This window comes from Panthera uncia, chromosome E1, assembly GCF_023721935.1.
Source record: "Panthera uncia isolate 11264 chromosome E1, Puncia_PCG_1.0, whole genome shotgun sequence".
Taxonomy (NCBI): Eukaryota; Metazoa; Chordata; class Mammalia; order Carnivora; family Felidae; genus Panthera; species Panthera uncia.
In genome coordinates, this window is record NC_064814.1 from 54,191,327 (window position 1) to 54,210,848 (window position 19,522).

The window sequence follows — 19,522 nt, forward strand, 5'->3', positions numbered from 1 at the left end:
CACTTAAGTTTAGCTCAGCCAAAGAGGCATTGCCTTCCTCCGTCGGCAAATAAACAACCAGTCCTCTACCTAACCTCGCTGTACCAGGAGGTGAGCAAATACCACGAGGTGAAGCCCTCATTTATGCCTGTAGTTGCAAAAGTACATCAGGACTTCACACATCTCAGGAGGTGGATAATCTCAAGCTTGTGTTTCATCGTTATTTCTCAAAGATAAAGTGGTCACCGATGAGAGAGTAGATGTAGCCATCAAAGACTGTGACAATGAGCCCTGACCTTTCTTCTTTCTTTCCCTCGGTCCTCTGTGCATTGCCCATTTGCACATCTGTCCTCCCTGTGCACAACTAAAATCTCTTGCTCGTAGGGGACCTGGGTGCATGTTACACAGCAGAGACATGGTACGTACATTGGCATCAAGTCAGTTATTGAGCTAACCTGGTGCCATGAGGAAGACAATGCCTTTAGACACCCCCTATAGTCCTTAGGCCTCTCCTCTTGGCCCAGACCCAGAAGTCACGATCACCCTGGTTATTCTGTCTACCTTCCGCCCACCCACCAAACATCTGCAGGCTAAAACTTCCATCATCTCCCACTGAGCAGCTAACAATACCGAAGACCAACACTTACAGTTCACTCATACCTCCATTGACCCTGCACCAACTCTTCTCAAGCTTCATTCAGAAACTATACCAGGGCATCTGGGTGGCTCAGTCATTCAAGCATCCGATTCTTGGTATTGGCTCAGATCACGATCTCACGGTTCATGGGATCGAGCCTCCTTTTGGGCTCTGCACTGAGAGTGTGGAGCCTGCTTGGGATTCTCTCTCTCCCTATCTCTCTCAAAATAAATAAATAAGCTCAAAATAAAAGAAGAAAATATTGAGAATATTACTAACGACCACATTCCTGACTATGGGTGAATAAGCAAGGCAACATTTTTGCCCTCAAATTTGCTCACAGTTTGGTAGAGACCAATCACTCATAAAATTTCACCTCTCACCTCCCCTCCAAAGGGGAGAACTCAGACTCTGAATGTGTATTTGGGGAGCCAGAGAGCCTGGCCTGAGCCTGGGAGCTAGGTTTGCCTGTAGTAAGCAGTAAGGGAAGCCAAAGGAAGAAATCTCAGAAGGAAAAAAGGAGGTCAGCAAGACAATCCAATGAGACCCATCAAAGTTGTCATGAAGTGTTTGGGAATCCGGGTACCAGAGAGCAGGTTAAAAACCAAGGGGACAGTCTAGCGTGAGGTGGTCTCAAGCAGAAGTTGGTGAGGGAGGCTGTGGGCATCCCCAGAGCTGGAGGAACAGGGCCAGATGCTTTGGGTAGAACTATCTGAGTCTTGATGGACCCAGAATGGGGACACCGGATGCCAGGCAGACAGAGAAGAGGCAAGTCCTCTGCATCTGGCATCACTTTCTCCGTGACCCTACATTTCCCACTCATGGCTGGTAGTCCCTAGCAAAAGCCAGCCACGCTACCATATACATGAAATAATGGTGATGTTTGTCTAACTGCCATTGGACAGGGGAAATTCATTCGGATTCATTTCGGAGCCACGGGAAAGCTGGCATCTGCAGACATCGAAACCTGTGAGTCAGGGCACCCCACTGGGCACCATGGGATTTGACCACAGAGGCATCTCCCAGGGACCTCAAATCACATTATTTCCTGTTCCCTTAGATCTCTTAGAAAAATCCAGAGTGACATTTCAGCTGTCCAGTGAGAGAAGCTATCACATTTTTTACCAAATCATGTCAAACAAGAAGCCAGAACTAATCGGTAAGGTCTTAGGGGTTATTGCTCTCATCTTCCAAATCAGTCACGTAGGAAAAACACCCCGCGTACGAGGTGCGCGAGGCGCTGATGGGACCTCCTTCGTGTTTCACAGACTTGCTCCTCATTTCAACCAATCCCTTTGACTTCCCCTTCGTGAGCCAAGGAGAGGTCACCGTGGCCAGCATCGATGACAGTAAAGAGCTACTGGCAACTGATGTAAGCGTCTTTTCTCCTTCCTCCTTTCTTTCTGTGTGGAATCACTGAGCTTGTGAACGGAGAGGCATCCTAGCGATCTAATGAGAAACGGGGCCCCAGAGATGTTAGGTGATCAGACCCAAGATCTCAGAGATGGAGATGTCAAGACAATTCGTCCAGATTGCACCCCTCCCAAGCACCCAGCACCACCTCAGCAGATCCCGTGGGGGATCCAGAACATTCTCCCAAACAGGACTTCCCGTTCCCTTCTCCAGCACTTTAGATGTTCACACGTATAAGGTTTTGAAAGGTTTTGTCGGAACTTCTCAGGTTACAAAACCATCTGCACGGTTCTTTAAGAAAAAATTTTAAAAAAAATTTTTTTAATGTTTATTTATTTCTGAGACAGAGAGAGACAGAGCGTGAGTGGGGGAGGGGCAGAGAGAGAGAGGGAGACACAGAATTGGAGGCAGGTTCCAGGCTCCGAGCTGTCAACACAGAGCCGGACGCGGGGCTCGAACTCGAGAGATCATGACCCGAGCCTAAGTCAGACGCTTAACTGACTGAGCCACCCAAGCGCCCCAAGAAAAATTTTGAGACACAGCCAAGTATGAAGCAGGACAGATAACCCACTCTGTAGCAGACGCTCCACTCCTCAGGCTACCTGCCCACTCAGGCTCACCTTCAGCTCCCACATCCTTAGCGCACCCATCGGCCCCCACCCCCAGCCGTTAGCTTTGGGAAGCATTTCTAAGGTTAATAACTAGAATAATAATAACGAAGTGCATTGAGCACTTACATGAGCTAGGAACTAAGATAAGGGCTTTGTCCGTGTTATCTTGTTTAAGCCTCCCCCAAACCTGTGGTAGAGGTAACGACTATGACTTCTGAGTCACAAAGATGGAAGCGGACTCTTAGAAGAAAAAAACACACAATCTGCTCAAAGACGGAGTTTGTAAATGTTAGAGCGTTTGAAGCCAGATCTGCCCAACCCCAGGACTTCCTTTTTTTTTTTTTTTTTTTTAATTAATTGCATTTTTAACGGACAGACATCATCTCTGGGCAATTCATCTCCACTGCTGTTGGCTCTGCCCTCACAGGACCCATAAGAGCTGGTGGAAAGGGGTCTTGTCCAACAGGCTGGGGGTACTGTCCAGTGTCAGCTCCTTGACTTTCATTTTGTGACATTACCAGGTGATGCTAATTGTTTTAAGACAAGAGAATGTGGGGCACCTGGGTGGCTCAGTCGGTTGAGCGTCCAACTTCAGCTCAGGTCATGATCTCACGGTTCATGAGTTCAAGCCCCATGTCGGGCTGTGTGCTGATAGCTTGGAGCCTGGAGCCTGCTTCAGATTCTGTGTCTCCCTCTCTCTCTGCTCCTCCCCTGTTCTCTCTCTCTCTCTCTCTCTCTCAAAAATAAACATTAAAAAAAAAAAAGACAAGAAGAGAATGTTCTTGGGCAAATAAACTTTAGTTAACTCAAACCTAGCTATATATATTTTTACCAATTTTCCCCAGCCCTTACCAACTGATAAAGATGGAAAGATTGGGTTAATGACCTGGGCAAAGTCTCCCCAGCCCCTAAGAAAGAGCCTTTTAGATAATTTTTAAATTTTTTTTGTGTGTGATTGTTATTTATTTTTGAGGGGGAGGGAGGGGAAGAGAGAAAAGGAGACACAGACTCTGAGGCAGGCTCCAGGCTCTGAGCCATCAGCACAGAGCCCAGCGCAGGGCTCGAATTCATGAACCACGATATCATGACCCCAACTGAAGTCGGATGTTCAACCGACTGAGCCACCCAGGCGCCCCTTAGGTAATTCTTAAAGTCACCAAAGATGTCTCAGGTCCTCAGCATAGGTCCCCAGCTGTCAGGGGCCGACACTGCTCATCCCTCTCATGGAGCTTTTCCTGGGCGATGGTTTATGGCCGAGCAGAAGGGGATTTCTCCCTTCCAGAGACTGCGTTCTCCAAGAGGGTCCCCAGACAGTAATGCTTTCACCTGGTTCCTTTCAAAATTTAATGAAAGGTTTTCTCTCTTAACCTACAATGACCCCTTCCTAGGACACAGATATGCATCTGATGGGGTGGGATATGGAGTCAAGGAGGCCATCACGGCCTCTCATCCTGCAGGTCAGTTCCTGGCATGGACTCTCCCTCTCCAAAAGGGGAACGACCCCAAGAGTGCCATCCTGCTGACACTGACCAACCTGCTCACCAGCACGTCCATACATGTCAAATCCACCAGTGGGGATTGCTTAGGCTCAGGCTGCAAGGCCTACTGCATAGTCAACACATACACCCCAGAGAAGGAGTCGCTAATTTAAGTCTTTGTGGTAGATGACGGGCCAAGGGCTGTCAGACCAAATCAGCAACCGCTGTAGGCTCTGAAGTGACCCAAGCACTTGGTCCGGCCCCAGTTTTATCCCATCCTGCCTGTGTGACTTGGGGCAGGTCACTTATCCTTTTAGAACCTCAGGTCTCACCTGTAACTTTGGAAACATCTGCACACCTAGAAGGTTCTCATAGCGACCTAACGGGGCGATATATGGATGTGCCTAGCACAGGTAGGCTCTGCAAAAGTTTTCCCCTTCCTTATTTGAAAAATGGTGGCATTCTCTTCCATGACCGTCCCTTGAGGCTCTAGTTGCCTGGGGCGCCATATTGTCTCAATTCTGAGCAACACCAGAATTCCCGGCTTACCATGCCAGGCTTTCAAGCTGTTGGACACCTCCTCAGACACTCTCCATGACACTTCCTTCTCCTGCTATCACACAATGGTTCCCAACGGCCTCCTCCAGAAAACAGCCCCAAATCTATGTATAAAGGATTCAAATCAGTTCTTACAGACGATTCACATTTTCTTCCATAATCTCCCCCTCCCACATAAACATGTTAGAGAAATGGATTTTAAATCAAATATATATATACGTATATATATATATATATTTTTTTTTTTTTTTTTTTTTGAGAGAGAGAGAAAACAAGCAGGGGAGGGGCAGAGAGAGAGGGAGACAGAATCCCAAGCAGGCCCCACACTGTCAGCACAGCACGACGGCTGGGCTCAAACTCACAAACCATGAGATCATGACCTGAGCTGAAATCAAGAGTCAGACGCTTAACCGACAGAGCCACCCAGGCGCCACAAAGAAATGGCTTTTAACCCCTATCTTAACACATCCCACCTGTCAACCACTCCTTTGGGCAAACGCCATCTCCCGGGCTGTACAGAAAGGGTGAGGTCTTCACCAGGGAAAACAGAGTCCCTGTGACAACTGTCCTTTTTCTAACTCCCAGAACGCCATTGACATTCTGGGCTTCAGCTCAGAGGAGAAAGTCGGGATCTACAAGCTGACGGGCGCTGTAATGCACTATGGGAACATGAAGTTCAAGCAGAAGCAGCGAGAAGAGCAGGCGGAGCCTGACGGCACCGAAGGTAACCACGTCTGGGCATTCTCGTGAATGAATAATCACTGTCCACACCACTACTGCTCACTATCACAGCTCACCTGTTATTTTGGGGTAGACATTTCTAAGAGGATATGCTTCCACGAACTTCACTTTCTCTCTGTGCACGCCATGATTAGTGTCCAGAATACTGTCCTTAAGCACCTGAGCCTAAGACCAGGTGAGGAGGTCTCCTCCTCTCATTGCCTTTAATTCTGACATCTGTTGAAGTTGAACCCTGAACCATGGACTAGTGTATGCATCTCCCTGCGCCCCATGGCTCTCACCTGGATGATCTCCAGTCCCCCTCCTGGAAACAGAGCAGAGGGCAGTGGGAGGGGCTCACAGCAGCAGGACCCCCCCTCCATACCCCCTGTTCTTCCCCTCATCTCTCTCCCGCCGTGTCTTCCAAGTTCTGTTAAGTAAAAGACCGGTTCATCTCCAATAATCCTACCTGTTATAACATCCCCACACTATGGGAAGCACTGTGTCTTGAACCCCAGATGATACAGGGGTGCAGTAGCCTTGAAAGAAAGACCAGGAAAATATACGTGACTTTACCACTGCCCATAAAGCCTTGCCTGATTAGGCTAGGGTTGCCCAGGATAATCTCTTTTCCTTAGTGACCTCTTCACAGGAGTGACAGGTCATATCACATTCACCGGTTCTACCCCCACACAAGTGGAGGGGATTATGCAGGGAATATATACCAGGGGCACCAATCCTGGAGGCCATCTTGGAATCCTGCCTCTGGCAATGGTGCCAGATAAGCAGCGGGAGAGAGGCTGTGTTCAGAACAGGAAGCACTTCTGATTGGGGGTAATCGAGGAGGGCTTCCTGGGGGAGGAGGGCACTGATGCAGAGTTTGAAGGGTGGGTAGATCCTGAAAGGTATGGTTGAAAGGAAAGAGGTAGTCTGGGCAGAGGAAACATGATGATCAAGGGGGCAGGAGAAGGAATGTGATGGAAATAAACAGCAGAGTGGTCCACATTGGCTGCAGAAGAGGATGTGTGCATGTGTAAGACATGGGAATTAAAGAGTAGTTATTTTGGCCTCAGTTTGAAAAGGCCTTGAATGACGAGCTAAACAGCTTAGAATGGATGTGATAGGCACCAGAAACCACGGACGCTCCACATAGGAGGGGAGATGCATGTGAGTTAATCTGTGACCAGTCAAGGTTGCCAAGAGTGTGGGGTTTGAAAAGAAAATGTACCAGGCTCCTCGGCAAAGGGTGGATCTCGTATTATGAATATCACGGTGGGGGCCCAGGCCCCCTTCCAGCCCTGGCAGCCATGTGCTCAGTGCTTAGGAGCAGAAAGAGCCCGAACAGGGGAAAGTGATCCAGGCCTGAGGTCCTCTGATGAGGATGCCAATCCAAGTAAACGTTTGCTGAGGGCTCACCATGCACCAGGCCTACTTCCCAACAACCGAACCGACGGGAAACCACCAAGAATCACCCTACCCCCAGTTTAAAAAATAAATAAATAAATAAATAAACAAAAACAAAACCATGAGTACAAGGAAGCAAAACCAAAATGTGAACATCAGGCTGAGTCGAGAGCCCAAGCTCTCTACCACTCTACTATTCCCAACAATGGAGATCCAAGCTATTTTGAAGCTGAAGTGAGCAGGATGATGCCTGTCTGACCACAGGCACATCAGGGATGTAAAGGAGGGATATGATCAACCCCAAGCATTCAAGTTTAAGTGACTAGAACAATAATTATACCACCCACCTAAGCGGGCAAAGCAGGAAAAGAGGATAGTTGGAGCAAAGAAGAAAGCATCCATTTGGCCTCTTATTAAATACTTAACAAATACTGTCCTGGATTTTGATTAGCTCGTCTCCCAAGCCAGCAATAAGGTGATGGGCCCAGCCAAGAAGGAGCTGTCTCTAGGGGAACAACATTTCTCGACCTTCTCGATTAGTTCAGTGCAGGCAGCCAGGTCCGTCCCCAAGTCAACTGAACTCCCAGTGAACTGTGTGAAATTGCCAAGACTCGACTGCTTTTGACCTCTTCCAACACAGGAAGGTTGGGGCAAAATTTTGTACTTCTTCCTCAGCTGTGAGCTTGCATAAATCAAGAAGGTGCTTAGCTATATGTCCAAATGGTGCCTCCTTTACTCAGACACCATTTTGCTGCATTATCAGACTCCAAAATTACTATGTAACTGTATCTTTTCTTCAATTTTTTTTTTTAACATTTATTATTTACTTTTGAGATAAAGAGAGAGTGTGAGAGAGGGAGGGACAGAGAGAGAGGGAGACGCAGAATCCGAAGCAGGCTGCAGACTGAGCCATCAGCACAGAGCCCGACGCAGGGCTCAAACCCACGAGCCGGGAGCACAGAGTCTGCTTGGGATTCTCTCTCCCTGTCTCTCTGCCCCTTCCCCACTGGCACTCTCTGTCTGTCTCTCTCAAAATAAAGAAACAAACATTTAAAAACAAACAAAAACAAAAGGATTGTAGGAAACATTTCTGGGAGGCCCCTGGGGCCTGACTGGCCACATCAGCAGCTGCTGTTTTTGTGTGACGCTGTTTCCCCTCTTCCTCCAGTGGCTGACAAAGCTGGATACTTAATGGGTCTGAACTCTGCAGAAATGCTGAAGGGCCTGTGCTGTCCGAGGGTGAAGGTTGGGAACGAGTATGTCACTAAAGGCCAAAATGTCCAGCAGGTAATGGAGATGATCTGAGTTCAGCTGACTCAGTGATGTTGCTATTTTAACCATCGTTTTAGGGGCACCTGCATGGCTCACTCGGTTGAGCATCCAACTTTGGCTCAGGTCATGATCTCACAGTTCGTGGGTTCCAGCCCCACATTGGGCTCTGTGCTGGCGGCTCAGAGCCTGGAGCCTGCCTCCGATTCTGTGTCTCCCTCTCTCTCTCTCTGCCCCTCTCCCTCTCGTGTTCTGTTTGTCTCTCACTCCCAAAGGTAAATAAACAGTAACCATCATCTTAGAGCTCTCTCAGTTGAAGATATCATAAATACATATGCAATTGTCATCAGCATTAGGGGGAGTTTCATTCTTACGACCCTAGGTGTAGCTAGCTCAAGGAATGTAAATCAAGAGTACCATCGCGCATCCTAAGGGCCTGGAGCCAGAAACTGAAGGGTCCTCTGGAGCCAGGCAGTCCCTGTGCAGCTCCTTCCCGGGGGCTCCATGGGCTGTCTGCTCTCCTCTCCTGTGTCCTCACCAGGAAGAAAATCTCTCTCCATCTCTCCTGCTCACCCCATAGCTCCCAGCTTCACATCTCTGTAGTTCAGCCTCCTACTGAGACTGAGACCAGTGTCTTTGATCCCAATTCCAAATTCGCAGGAGAGACACTTTGTACAACCCAACTTGGATCAAATGTCCCCTTGTGGTTCAATTACGTGCAGCCAGGGTCTAGAGTCACATGTCATAACCATGGTTGTTAGAAGGTTATCTTTGTACATACAATGGTTCTCACAGAAAGGGGAATATTCTAAGGTAGCAAACATTTCAAGAAATTTTTAATGGGGGGCTGGGGGTGGGACGCCTGGGTGGCTCAGTCAGTTAAGCGGCTGACTCTTGATCTCGGCTCAGGTGATGATCTCACAGTTCGTGCAATTGAGCCTGGCATCAGCTAAGCGCTGATGGCACGGAGCCGGCTTAGGATTCTGTCTCTCATTCTCTCTACCCCACCCCCTCTTGTGCTCGCTCTCTCTCTCTCTCTCTCTCTCTCTCTCTCTCAAAAATAAATAAACAAACCTAAAAAAAAAAGAAATATTTAATATTAGGTTGGACCCATCTCCGACAGCTTTGACCCTGAAGATGTCATCCGGTTCATGCTTCAACTTAATACCACCATATAAACATTAATTTGAGGGATGAGCGAGTGATCTTTCTTCAAGGTGACCAACGCGGTGGGCGCCCTGGCCAAGGCCGTCTACGAGAAGATGTTCCTGTGGATGGTCACCCGCATCAACCAGCAACTGGACACCAAGCAGCCCAGACAGTACTTCATCGGGGTACTGGACATCGCTGGCTTTGAGATCTTTGATGTGAGTTGTTGGAGTAAGCGGCCCTGTTAAGGCCCCTCCGCTTCGTGTCTGCTCTGCCGAATTCCCCCTGGGTTTCCCAAACTCACTTGAGCTCTTTGGTGTTTGCAACGCCCTAGTTCAACAGCCTGGAGCAGCTGTGCATCAACTTCACCAACGAGAAGCTGCAACAGTTCTTCAACCACCACATGTTCGTGCTGGAGCAGGAGGAGTACAAGAAGGAGGGCATCGAGTGGGAGTTCATCGACTTTGGGATGGACCTGGCTGCCTGCATCGAGCTCATCGAGAAGGTAGAGAAACAGAGGTGCTCCCCAGGGACTTGGGACCACCACATCTTTGCTCTCACCCTTCCCTGCTAATCGAGTGGCGACCCTAACCCTGCTCTCCCAGCCTTAAGAGAGCTGAATCCCCTTGAAGCTGAAGAGTAAGTGTTTGGAAAGCACGCATAATTCAGACACCTTAAGAGGTACCTGGGTGGTTAAGATCCAAGGGCTCTGTTCTCCCCAAGAATGTGAGGAGTTCTTGGAACCATGTTATTATAAAAATAGCAGAGGACATTAACTTAAAAAAAGGGCAGGGGGGTACTCTTGGGTGACTCAGTTGGTTGAGCTTCTGACTCTTGATTTTGGCTCAGATTCATGAGTTTCAGCCCCGAATCAGGCTCTGCGCGGACAGTGCAGAGCCTGCTTGGGATTCTGTCTCCCTCCCTCTCTGCCCCTCCCCAACTCGCATTGTCTCTGTCTCTCTCAAAATAGGTAAATAAACTTTAAAAAAAGGGGGGGGGGCGGCGCCTGGGTGGCTCAGTTGGTTGAGCATCTGACTTCAGGTCAGGTTATGATCTCATGTTTCGTGGGTTCGAGCCTTGCATGGGGTTGTGTGCTGACAGCTCAGAGCCTGGAGCCTGCTTCCGATTCTGTGTCTCCCTCTCTCTCTGCCCCTCTTCCGCTTGTGTTCTGTCTCTCTCTGTCTCTCAGAAATAAATAAATGCTAAAAACAAATTTTTTTTAATAAAAAATAAATTTAAAAAAAGGAATTCCCATAGCATTCTGAGCACTGTCACATTGGAATGAGTTTATCTTTCTGAAGTGGCTCCTGAGATGTCCAGACTTAACAGAAACCCATGGAGGAGGGGAAGGGAAAAAAAAACAACAAAAAAAAAGAGGTTAGAGTGGGAGAGAGCCAAAGCATAAGAGACTCTTAAAAACTGAGAACAAACTGAGGGCTGATGGGGGGTGGGAGAGAGGGGAGGGTGGGTGATGGGTATTGAGGAGGGCACCTTTTGGGATGAGCACTGGGTGTTGTATGGAAACCAATTTGACAATAAAAATTTCATATATATATATATATATATATATATATACATATATATATATATATATATGTATAACTCATAGTATTTTATGTCTAGGTATGTAACTTTACTTTTTGGGGGGTAAGCCGATCGCTAAAAGTGAGCTACATTTATAATAAACACATACAATCTCTTTCCATGCTCTCTTGTTCAACAAGCGTTCATTAAGCACATACTACATGGCTAGTTCTGTTCTGTCATCACACCTTGCTCTCTCAGCACTTACCTTGCAAGGCTCTTAGCCAGAAAGCAGTAGCACCGAAGAAGTTGTGTTTGGCTCCTGCAGTCAACGGAGTCATGGAAACGTACTATTAAACGCTGAGACATGGTCTGTTCTCCTTTCAGCCTATGGGCATCTTCTCCATCCTGGAGGAGGAGTGCATGTTCCCCAAGGCCACGGACACCTCCTTCAAGAACAAGCTGTATGACCAGCACCTGGGCAAGTCCAACAACTTCCAGAAGCCCAAGCCTGCCAAAGGCAAGGCCGAGGCCCACTTCTCGCTGGTCCACTACGCCGGCACCGTGGACTACAACATTGCCGGCTGGCTGGACAAGAACAAGGACCCGCTGAACGAGACTGTGGTTGGGCTGTACCAGAAGTCTTCGCTGAAGCTGCTGTCTTTCCTTTTCTCCAACTATGCTGGCGCAGAAGCAGGTGAAATTCTCCCCAGCCCCGTGTGAAACCTCCGTGTAATTACTCATAACCCAAAGGTGTCCTTGAAAATCAAGTAGTCAACTGTGAGCTTCAGACTGAGCTGGATGTATTTTGTCTTTGGTCTCTCATTTTCTTCCTCTTCCTTAAGAGATTGAGTCCTATGGAGGTAACAGGGCCTCTCAGGGAACAAAATAGCCAATACCACATTTTTAAAAATTGTTTATAATGTTTATTTATTTTTGAGAGAGAGAGAGAGAGACAGAGAGAGAGAGCAAGGGCAGAGAGACAGGGAGACACAGAATCTGAAACAGGCTTCAGGCTCTGAGCTGTCAGCACAGAGCCCAACGTGGGGCTCGAACCCACAAACCACGAGATCGTGACTTGAGCTGAAGTCAGGTGTTTAACCAACTGAGCCACCCAGGAGCCCGCCAATACCACATCTTTTAATAACCTCTCAAAATTGAGATGGGGTGGCTGGCTGGTTCAGTTGGAGGAGTGTGCAACTCTTGATCTTGGGGTCGTGAGTTCAAGCCCCACGTCGGGTGTAGAGATTACTTAAATAAAAACGTTTTAAAATATTGAGATATAATTCATGCACTATACAATCTACTCTTTGGAAAATTCAGTGGTTTTAGTATATTTAAGGGGTGTGCAACCAACCATACATCTAATTCGAGAACATTTTCATCACCTCTGTTACCACTTCACCAGGTCCTGGCAACTACACATCTACTTTCTGTCTCTATGGATCAGCCTACTCTGGTCATTTCATGTAAATGGAATCATACCCTATATGGTCTTTGGTGACTGGCTTCTTTCATGTAGAATGGTTTCAGGGTTTGTCTGTGTTATGGCATGTATCAGTACATCACTTCTATTTATTTTTTTAAGTTTATTTCTTTTGAGAGAGAGCGAGAGAGAGAGAGAGAGCAAGGGAGGGGCGGAGAGAGAGGGAGAGAGAATCCCAAGCAGGCTCTGCACTGTCAGCACAGAGCCTGATGCAGGGCTTGAACCCACAAACTGTGAGATCATGACCTGAGCCAAAGTCAAGAGTTGGATACTTAATGGACCGAGCCACCCAGGCACCCCCAGCTCACTTCTTTTTAAGATGAGTATCGTTCCAGTGTATAGAGAGTACACGTTTCCTCTATCCACTCATCAGTTGATGGACGTTAGGTTGTCTCCATGTTTAGCTACTGTGAACCCTTCTGTTATGAACATTTGTATACAAGTTTCTGTGTGGGTATACGTTGTCAGTTCTCTTGGGTATATACCTAGAAGTAGAATTGCTGAGTCATATGATAACTCTAGATTTAACTTCTCGAGGAACCTCCAGACTGTTTTCCAATATGGCTGCACAAGCCAGTATCACTCCTTAAGTTACCCATCTTCTATTTTTAAAATAATTGCCAAAATAGGGTTTTAAAATTATGAACTATCTTAAATGCATAAATTGTTAAAAATTAATGTTCATAACGTGAAAATATAGGCAATATGTTCGTTCATGCTATAATTAGATCACTTTTAAATATTAACATCCTGTGTACTCTGGGATAGTAGAATGTAAAAACTGAGCACAAGTTTAAACTCAAAGGATGAATATCGTTTTCTTCAAATCTAGTGAGGGCATCTCTATGACTGTGTTGCCCAACCGCACTCAGTGATATCACCAAGACTCTACGGAGGAGGCCCTGTGTAGGTCTGGGTCTTGGGAAGTGGCTTTCTGGCCCACCCCGTCCTGCTACCCACATTTCATGCTAGCCCTTGAAGGCAAGGAAGATGGGTGGAGAATGAGGCATGACATTTATTTCCCCTAGACTAAATCTTGATCGCATGTGGGAGGCAAAATCTGAAATGGAGCCATTCACAAAAAGTAGACCCAATATCACCGACTCCTAGAGAAGCCAAAAAGCTAGGTTGTTCCTTTGAGACAAGAAGAGAAACTGACTTGTAGAAAATTCTTGAGATGCATCAGTTGTACTGGTTTCAGTTACTTTCTCATCGCAAGATAAACAGGGACGCAAGAAGGAGGTAGACTCGTGAAAGAAACTATAGTCCATCCAGAGGAATATCTCAATCTTGCCAACTGTTGAGTTGACTTGTCTGGTTCCTACAGGAGAAGACTCGGCTTTGATACTGAGAGTCTAAGCTATACTCCTGGTCAAATGCCACCCACATCCCACCCCACTCCATCTTTTAGTGATAAAGATGAGTTTTCCCTAATACGACTAGTTTGAGACACATCTTAAAAACAAACAAGAAATAAACACCCTGCAGCTCTGTTACATCAAAAGAAAACCCGAAGTTCCATTCCAGGGTTTGAAGGGTGTGGCCACCACTAAGAAAAAGGAACCCTTGTGCACTGGTAGTGGGAATGTAAATTGGTGCAGCCACTATGGAAAACAGGACGGAGGGTCCTCAAAAAGTTAAAAATGAAATTACCATATGATCCAGAAATCCCACTTCTGGGTCTGTATCTGAAGGAAACAGAATCACTGTCCTAAAGACATATCTGCACCCCGTGTTCATTGCGACATTATTTACAAGAGCCAAGGCATGGAAATCACCTAAGTGGCCATCAGTGGACGAATGGATAAAGAAAATCTGGTGTACTATTCAGCCATAAAAAAAGACAAAACCTTGGATTTGTGATTACACGGGTAGATCTTTTTTTCAATGTTTATTTATTTATTTTGAGAGATGGACAGAGAGAGAGAGAGAGAGAGAGAGAGAGAGAGAGAAAGAGTACAGGCAAGGGAGGGGCAGAGAAAGGGGGAGAGAAAGAATCCCAAGCAGGCTCCTAGCTGTCAGCACAGAGCCCGACGTGGGGCTCGAACTCACAAACCGCAAGTTCACGACCTGAGCCGAAGTCGGATGCTCAACTAACTGAGCCACCCAGGCATCCCTGTATTACATATTTAAAAGTTGCTAAGAGGGGCACCTGGGTGGCTCAGTTAATTGAGCGTCTGACTTCGGCTCAGGTCGTGAACTCTCGGTTCGTGAGTTCGAGCCCCACGTCGGGCTCTGTGCTGACAGCTCAGAGCCTGGAGCCTGCTTTGGATTCTGTGTCTCCCTGTCTCTCTTCCCCTCCCCTGCTTGTTCTCTCTCTGTCTCTGTCTCTGTCTCTCTCTCTCTCAAAAATAAAGATTAAAAAAAATTAAAATACATATATGTATACATGTATCAAGTCATTATGTCCTACATCTGAAAGTCACACAATGTTATGTCAATTGTATGTCAATATAACTGGGGGCATGAGGAGAGGCCACCACTGTGTCCTCAGGGACACATCTGACACACCTTCTGTGTCCATCCAGGTGATTCCGGGGGAAGCAAGAAGGGTGGGAAGAAGAAGGGGTCCTCCTTCCAGACTGTGTCCGCAGTGTTCAGGGTTTGTATTCTGGCAAGTTCCACATTCTGTTGTTTTTCTGCCCGGCGAAATGGCATTTACCAAGTTAAACGTGCTTGTTCTGATTTGTGTCCCAGGAAAATTTAAACAAACTGATGACAAATTTAAGGAGCACCCACCCTCACTTTGTGCGATGCCTGATTCCCAACGAGACCAAGACTCCTGGTGAGTAAGAATCCATCAGAACAGGACTCTGCATGTATGCGTGCATGCATGTGTGTGTGTGTTTCCCCAAAGAAAGCGTTATATAGCCTTAATTACTCCTCAACATCATCTACGAAGCAAGATTGCCAGATTTCGCAAATAAAAATACCAGCTGCCCTGTCAAGTCCGAATTTCACATAAACAATGAAGAACTTCTTTGTGTAAGGATGACCCACGCAATATTTGGGATTTACGCGTACTAAAAACTGGTTCGCTGTATCTGAAATTCAAATTCAACTTGGCATCCTATATTGTATCTGGCAATCCCTCCTCCGAGGTCAGATCCAAAGTAGTGTCTGTACATACGTATGAAGGCACATTGGATCCGTGACTTTCATTAAGGTTCTCCCAGGGCCCTGTGGCTCCCTTTCTCCCAAAGACAGTCACCGCGTCTGGGGTATTTTACAATTAAAACAGCAGCAATAACACCTGTTTTCTGAGTCTGTATGGTATGCAGCTACTCTTTCTATTGCTAACAACCGTCTGCATTTTACAGATGGGAACACTGAGAACTGTAGATCTAGAAACCTGTGCAGTACAACAGACCTTTAACCATCACTCAATCCCAGATCCACAAATATTCTTAAGAGTATAGGTGTGGCTTAGGGTCATTTGTCACAGAGAGAACACACGGTCACACAGAGCTGTGGCTCTGAGGCAGCCGAGTTATCTGTCCCAAACATGAGTGAGTGTCCTGCCTTGGCAACGTGACAAGTGGCCGGAGGTATCCGAAGGCTGGAGGAGAAAACCCCAGTTTCACCTGTCACCGCCCATGGGAACCTTAGCTGAGGACTTCTGCTTTCTGGGCTGTAAAAGGAGCATTAAAGTGGCATTGTATGCATGCGTTCACTTAGTTAGCTATTCATTTATTTAATGAGTGCTTGTAAACTTTGTAAATAGTAATTCGTTTAACCTGCCTTAGGGGCGCCTGGGTGGCTCAGTTGGTTAAGTGTCCAACTCTTGGTTTCCGCTCAGGTGATGATCTCACGGTTTGTGGGATTGAGCCCCACATCGGGCTGTGCACTGAAAGTAGGATTCTCTCTCTCTCCCTCTCTCTCTCTCTACCCCTCCCTTACTCACGTGCTCTCTCTCAAAATAAATAAATACAGTTAAAAAAAAATAACCTGGGGCACCTGGGTGGCTCAGTCAGTTAAGCATCTGACTTCGGCTCAGGTCATGATCTCACGATTCGTGGGTTCCAGCCCTGCATCGGGCTCTGTGCTGATGGCTCGGAGCTTGGATCCTGCTTCAGATTCTGGGTCTCCCTCGCTCCCTGCCCCTCCCCCACTCACACTCTGTCTCTCTTTCTCAAAAATAAATAAACGTAAAAAATTTTATTAAGAAAAATAATAAACTGCCTTGGAGGATTGCAGTGAGGATTCGATGTCAAGCATTTTAACTGAGGCCAAGCACATCGCGAACACTCAGATGTCAGCTCTCAATTATAATAGCAACAGTTGTTATTCGTATTATGAGAAGAATTATGATGATAACATTATGTATGATAATAATCATGAGAGCAATAATAACATTGTGGGGAAATAATTTTACTATTCTATTAATTATTATATTAATTATTATATTAATGATTACATTACAATTATATTATCATATTTATTATTATTGTTACTACTGAAAGCCAGACATTTTATTTTTTCACTTTTATATTTTCAGTGCTTACTTATTTATTTTGAGAGAGCATGGGTAGGGAGGGGCAGAGAGAGAGGGAGAGAGAGAATCCCAAGCAGGCTCCGCACTGTCAGCGTGGAACCCGACGTGGGGCTCCGTCCCACAAACCGTGAGACCACGACCTGAGCCAAAACCAAAAGTCAGATGCTTAGCCGCCTGAGCCACCCAGGCGCCCCAAGCCAGACATTTTAATTCTCCGAAGAAGCAAGTCTACTATGTGTGGTAGAATTCATCTTCCGTGAAAGTCTAAGTCAAAGGCAAAAATCAGCTGCCGCGCGATGTTTGGGATCCGCGTTGTCTGGGCACGCTGTACCCCTCCCAGTGTGCCCAGCACACAGCCCGTTTCTCCCCCAGTGTTGGAACGGAGCTGTCCCCCTGGTTAAGCATCGAACAAAATTATTGGCTTATGTGTGGATGTTGTATCATAAAGAAAATTGAGTTCCGTTATTGGTGTTTTATGGGCACGTTTGCACAAATCAAACACGTATGGCATGACTTACCCATAGGGCGCATGCCTGCAAATATCAAGTGACAGGGGGTTACATCCTGCTGGCTGCAGCCTGTGCCTCTAGGGGCCCCCAGGGTGTCTGGCGGTCCACTGGTTTACTTTTTCTCTTGGAAGGTAAATTGTGGGGAAATCTCCATCTCTTCCTCTCCATTTGGCTTCTCCTTCACTCTGGCACCTCTCTGTTTTCTTTCCCATTTCTGAGAAAAGACTAAGACAATACCATAGACATACATACTGATAGGTTAATAGACTATTAGACTAATAGACTAAGACATGGAATACATATTATATGTATGTACATACGTATAATATATGTATTGTATGTATGCATATATGTAATATATACACTACATAATGAATAGACCCTAGACATACAGGAGCCTTGGTGACGCTTTGGAAGGTGCCTAGTGGGGCCTCTTCATTTTTTCTGTGAGGGGGGTGCTCACGGGGAGGGGGGCAGTTAGTCATCCTTGGAACTGGCCAGCTCTGGGAAGGGCAGCCCCTCGGGGTCTGCAAGGCCCCAAGATGCCAAAGCCTTGTAAGACACAGGGTGTAAGAAACACGATTCACACAATTGCCCACAAAGCTGAGATGGCAGGGAAGGAGTGACAGAGGTGATGGATGAGGGGTAAAGAGCAAATTCTTTAGCAATGGTAACCCGAGAAAGTTAAAGCAATAGCTCGGGGGACTTTTTAGAGGTCTTGCACGTGGGTCAGAGGGCAAAGAGGATTCTTTTTATGGGCTGTCCAGAGACCGTCTCCGCCTGGGTTGGGAGGGACACGGGAGAGCCCTGTGAGACGTCAACCCTCTTCTGAGCCTGCAGCAAAAGCAGGGGCCCCTGAGGAGGAGGGGTCCAGTCTCAGCTCTGCGACTACCCAGCAGGACCCTCACGTCTCCAGGAAGGGGGGGGCACAGAAAGTCCAAGTTCACACAGCTAGCAAACGGCACAGCCAGCATCTGAGCCCCTCAGAATCCTCATCTGGCAAATACTGGGAGCTGGACGAGGTGAGCCCTAAACTTCGTTCACCCGAGAAGTCCTCTGAGTGTCTGATACAGTTCTCCTTGGTCTTAACCACTCCTTCCTCGAGGGAATCACTGTCCAGTAGAACCTTCAGGAATGACGGAAATGTTTACGTCTTGCTGTCCAGTATGGCGGCCACTGGGTACGAGACATGAGGCTAGCACAACCGAGAAAATGAACTTGCCGTTTTATTGAATTTAAACAACCACGCGCGGCCAGAAACTATTGTACCAGCCAGCACAGCTCTAGCAGAACCTTGAAAACTGCATAAATGAATAGTCCTCTCTCCACCCAGCAACCAGGAAAACGTGTGGGCCTTCTAGAAGTTTCCAGAAGTTTCATTAAAGACAGCTTTAGCCCTCCCCCAAACCTGCAACTTAGGGAACCCACAAGGAAAAGCCATTACACAGCCATGATACTGCTCCTAATCCCTCACCCAGCCCCAGTATAGAATTTTCCCAGTCCCCGTTTGGTATCTGACCCAAGAGCACCCCCACTGGGGGGCTTGTTCCTATGGCTCCTCTCCTCCCACCCAGCTTTGGTGGTCCCCCTTCTTTCCCAGAGCTCATGCTGCCCTCTCTTTCTCTGTCCCTCTGAAGGCACAGCCTTCAGAGCCTACATCCCTGTCCTTGAGTAGAGAAGGGCATCCCGAGTTCTCCGATGGGGAGTCCAAGGGGAACCCACACCCATTCTGCTCTCCCTTGGAGCCTAGCTACAGACTCAAGGCTGAAGATCAGTATTTGGTCTTTTATCCCATAGTAATGGAGTGCTCGAGTGTCCCTAGGAGGTTGGGACTATTTCTTCTGTGACGCTGTAGGTAGGCTCCAGCCATTCCCAACCCCTCCATCTTAGAGCTGGTACTGACTCTTTCCACTCAAGTCTGGGTGTGCTGGCATGTCTCACGGCAGCCAGACCGTCAAAGACGATGGGAAAGCTGCTGACATCCCCCCCCCCCCACCACCCTGGGGCTTTCTCTCCCCAGGAGTCATGGACCACTACTTGGTCATGCATCAACTGCGCTGTAACGGGGTCCTCGAGGGCATCCGGATTTGCAGGAAAGGATTCCCCAGCCGGATCCTCTATGCTGACTTTAAACAACGGTAGGTCACGTGACTTTGCCTCTGTCTCCTTTTGAGGGCACCGTGTGCATTTCCCGAAGGGGCCCCTCCGGCTGGGTGTTGGGTGAGCTCACAGCCTCCCAGGGTCTCCGTGAGCTGGAGGATGATCTAAGCTCAAAGCAAGTGCAGGGCCA

General features: G+C 47.4%; 1 protein-coding gene across 1 annotated transcript in view; it reads left to right on the forward strand.

The window, feature by feature from the left end:
• LOC125926987 (myosin-13) overlaps positions 1-19,522 on the forward strand; it is a 69,174-nt gene that overhangs the window by 25,131 nt on the left and 24,521 nt on the right. The window contains exons 10-20 of the mRNA XM_049636941.1: positions 1,522-1,585; positions 1,677-1,775; positions 1,885-1,988; positions 5,262-5,400; positions 7,969-8,087; positions 9,287-9,436; positions 9,553-9,723; positions 11,130-11,439; positions 14,757-14,830; positions 14,926-15,013; positions 19,253-19,370. Of these exons, the coding sequence (XP_049492898.1) occupies positions 1,522-1,585; positions 1,677-1,775; positions 1,885-1,988; positions 5,262-5,400; positions 7,969-8,087; positions 9,287-9,436; positions 9,553-9,723; positions 11,130-11,439; positions 14,757-14,830; positions 14,926-15,013; positions 19,253-19,370 (1,436 nt within the window). The remainder of the gene's footprint in view (positions 1-1,521; positions 1,586-1,676; positions 1,776-1,884; positions 1,989-5,261; positions 5,401-7,968; positions 8,088-9,286; positions 9,437-9,552; positions 9,724-11,129; positions 11,440-14,756; positions 14,831-14,925; positions 15,014-19,252; positions 19,371-19,522) is intronic.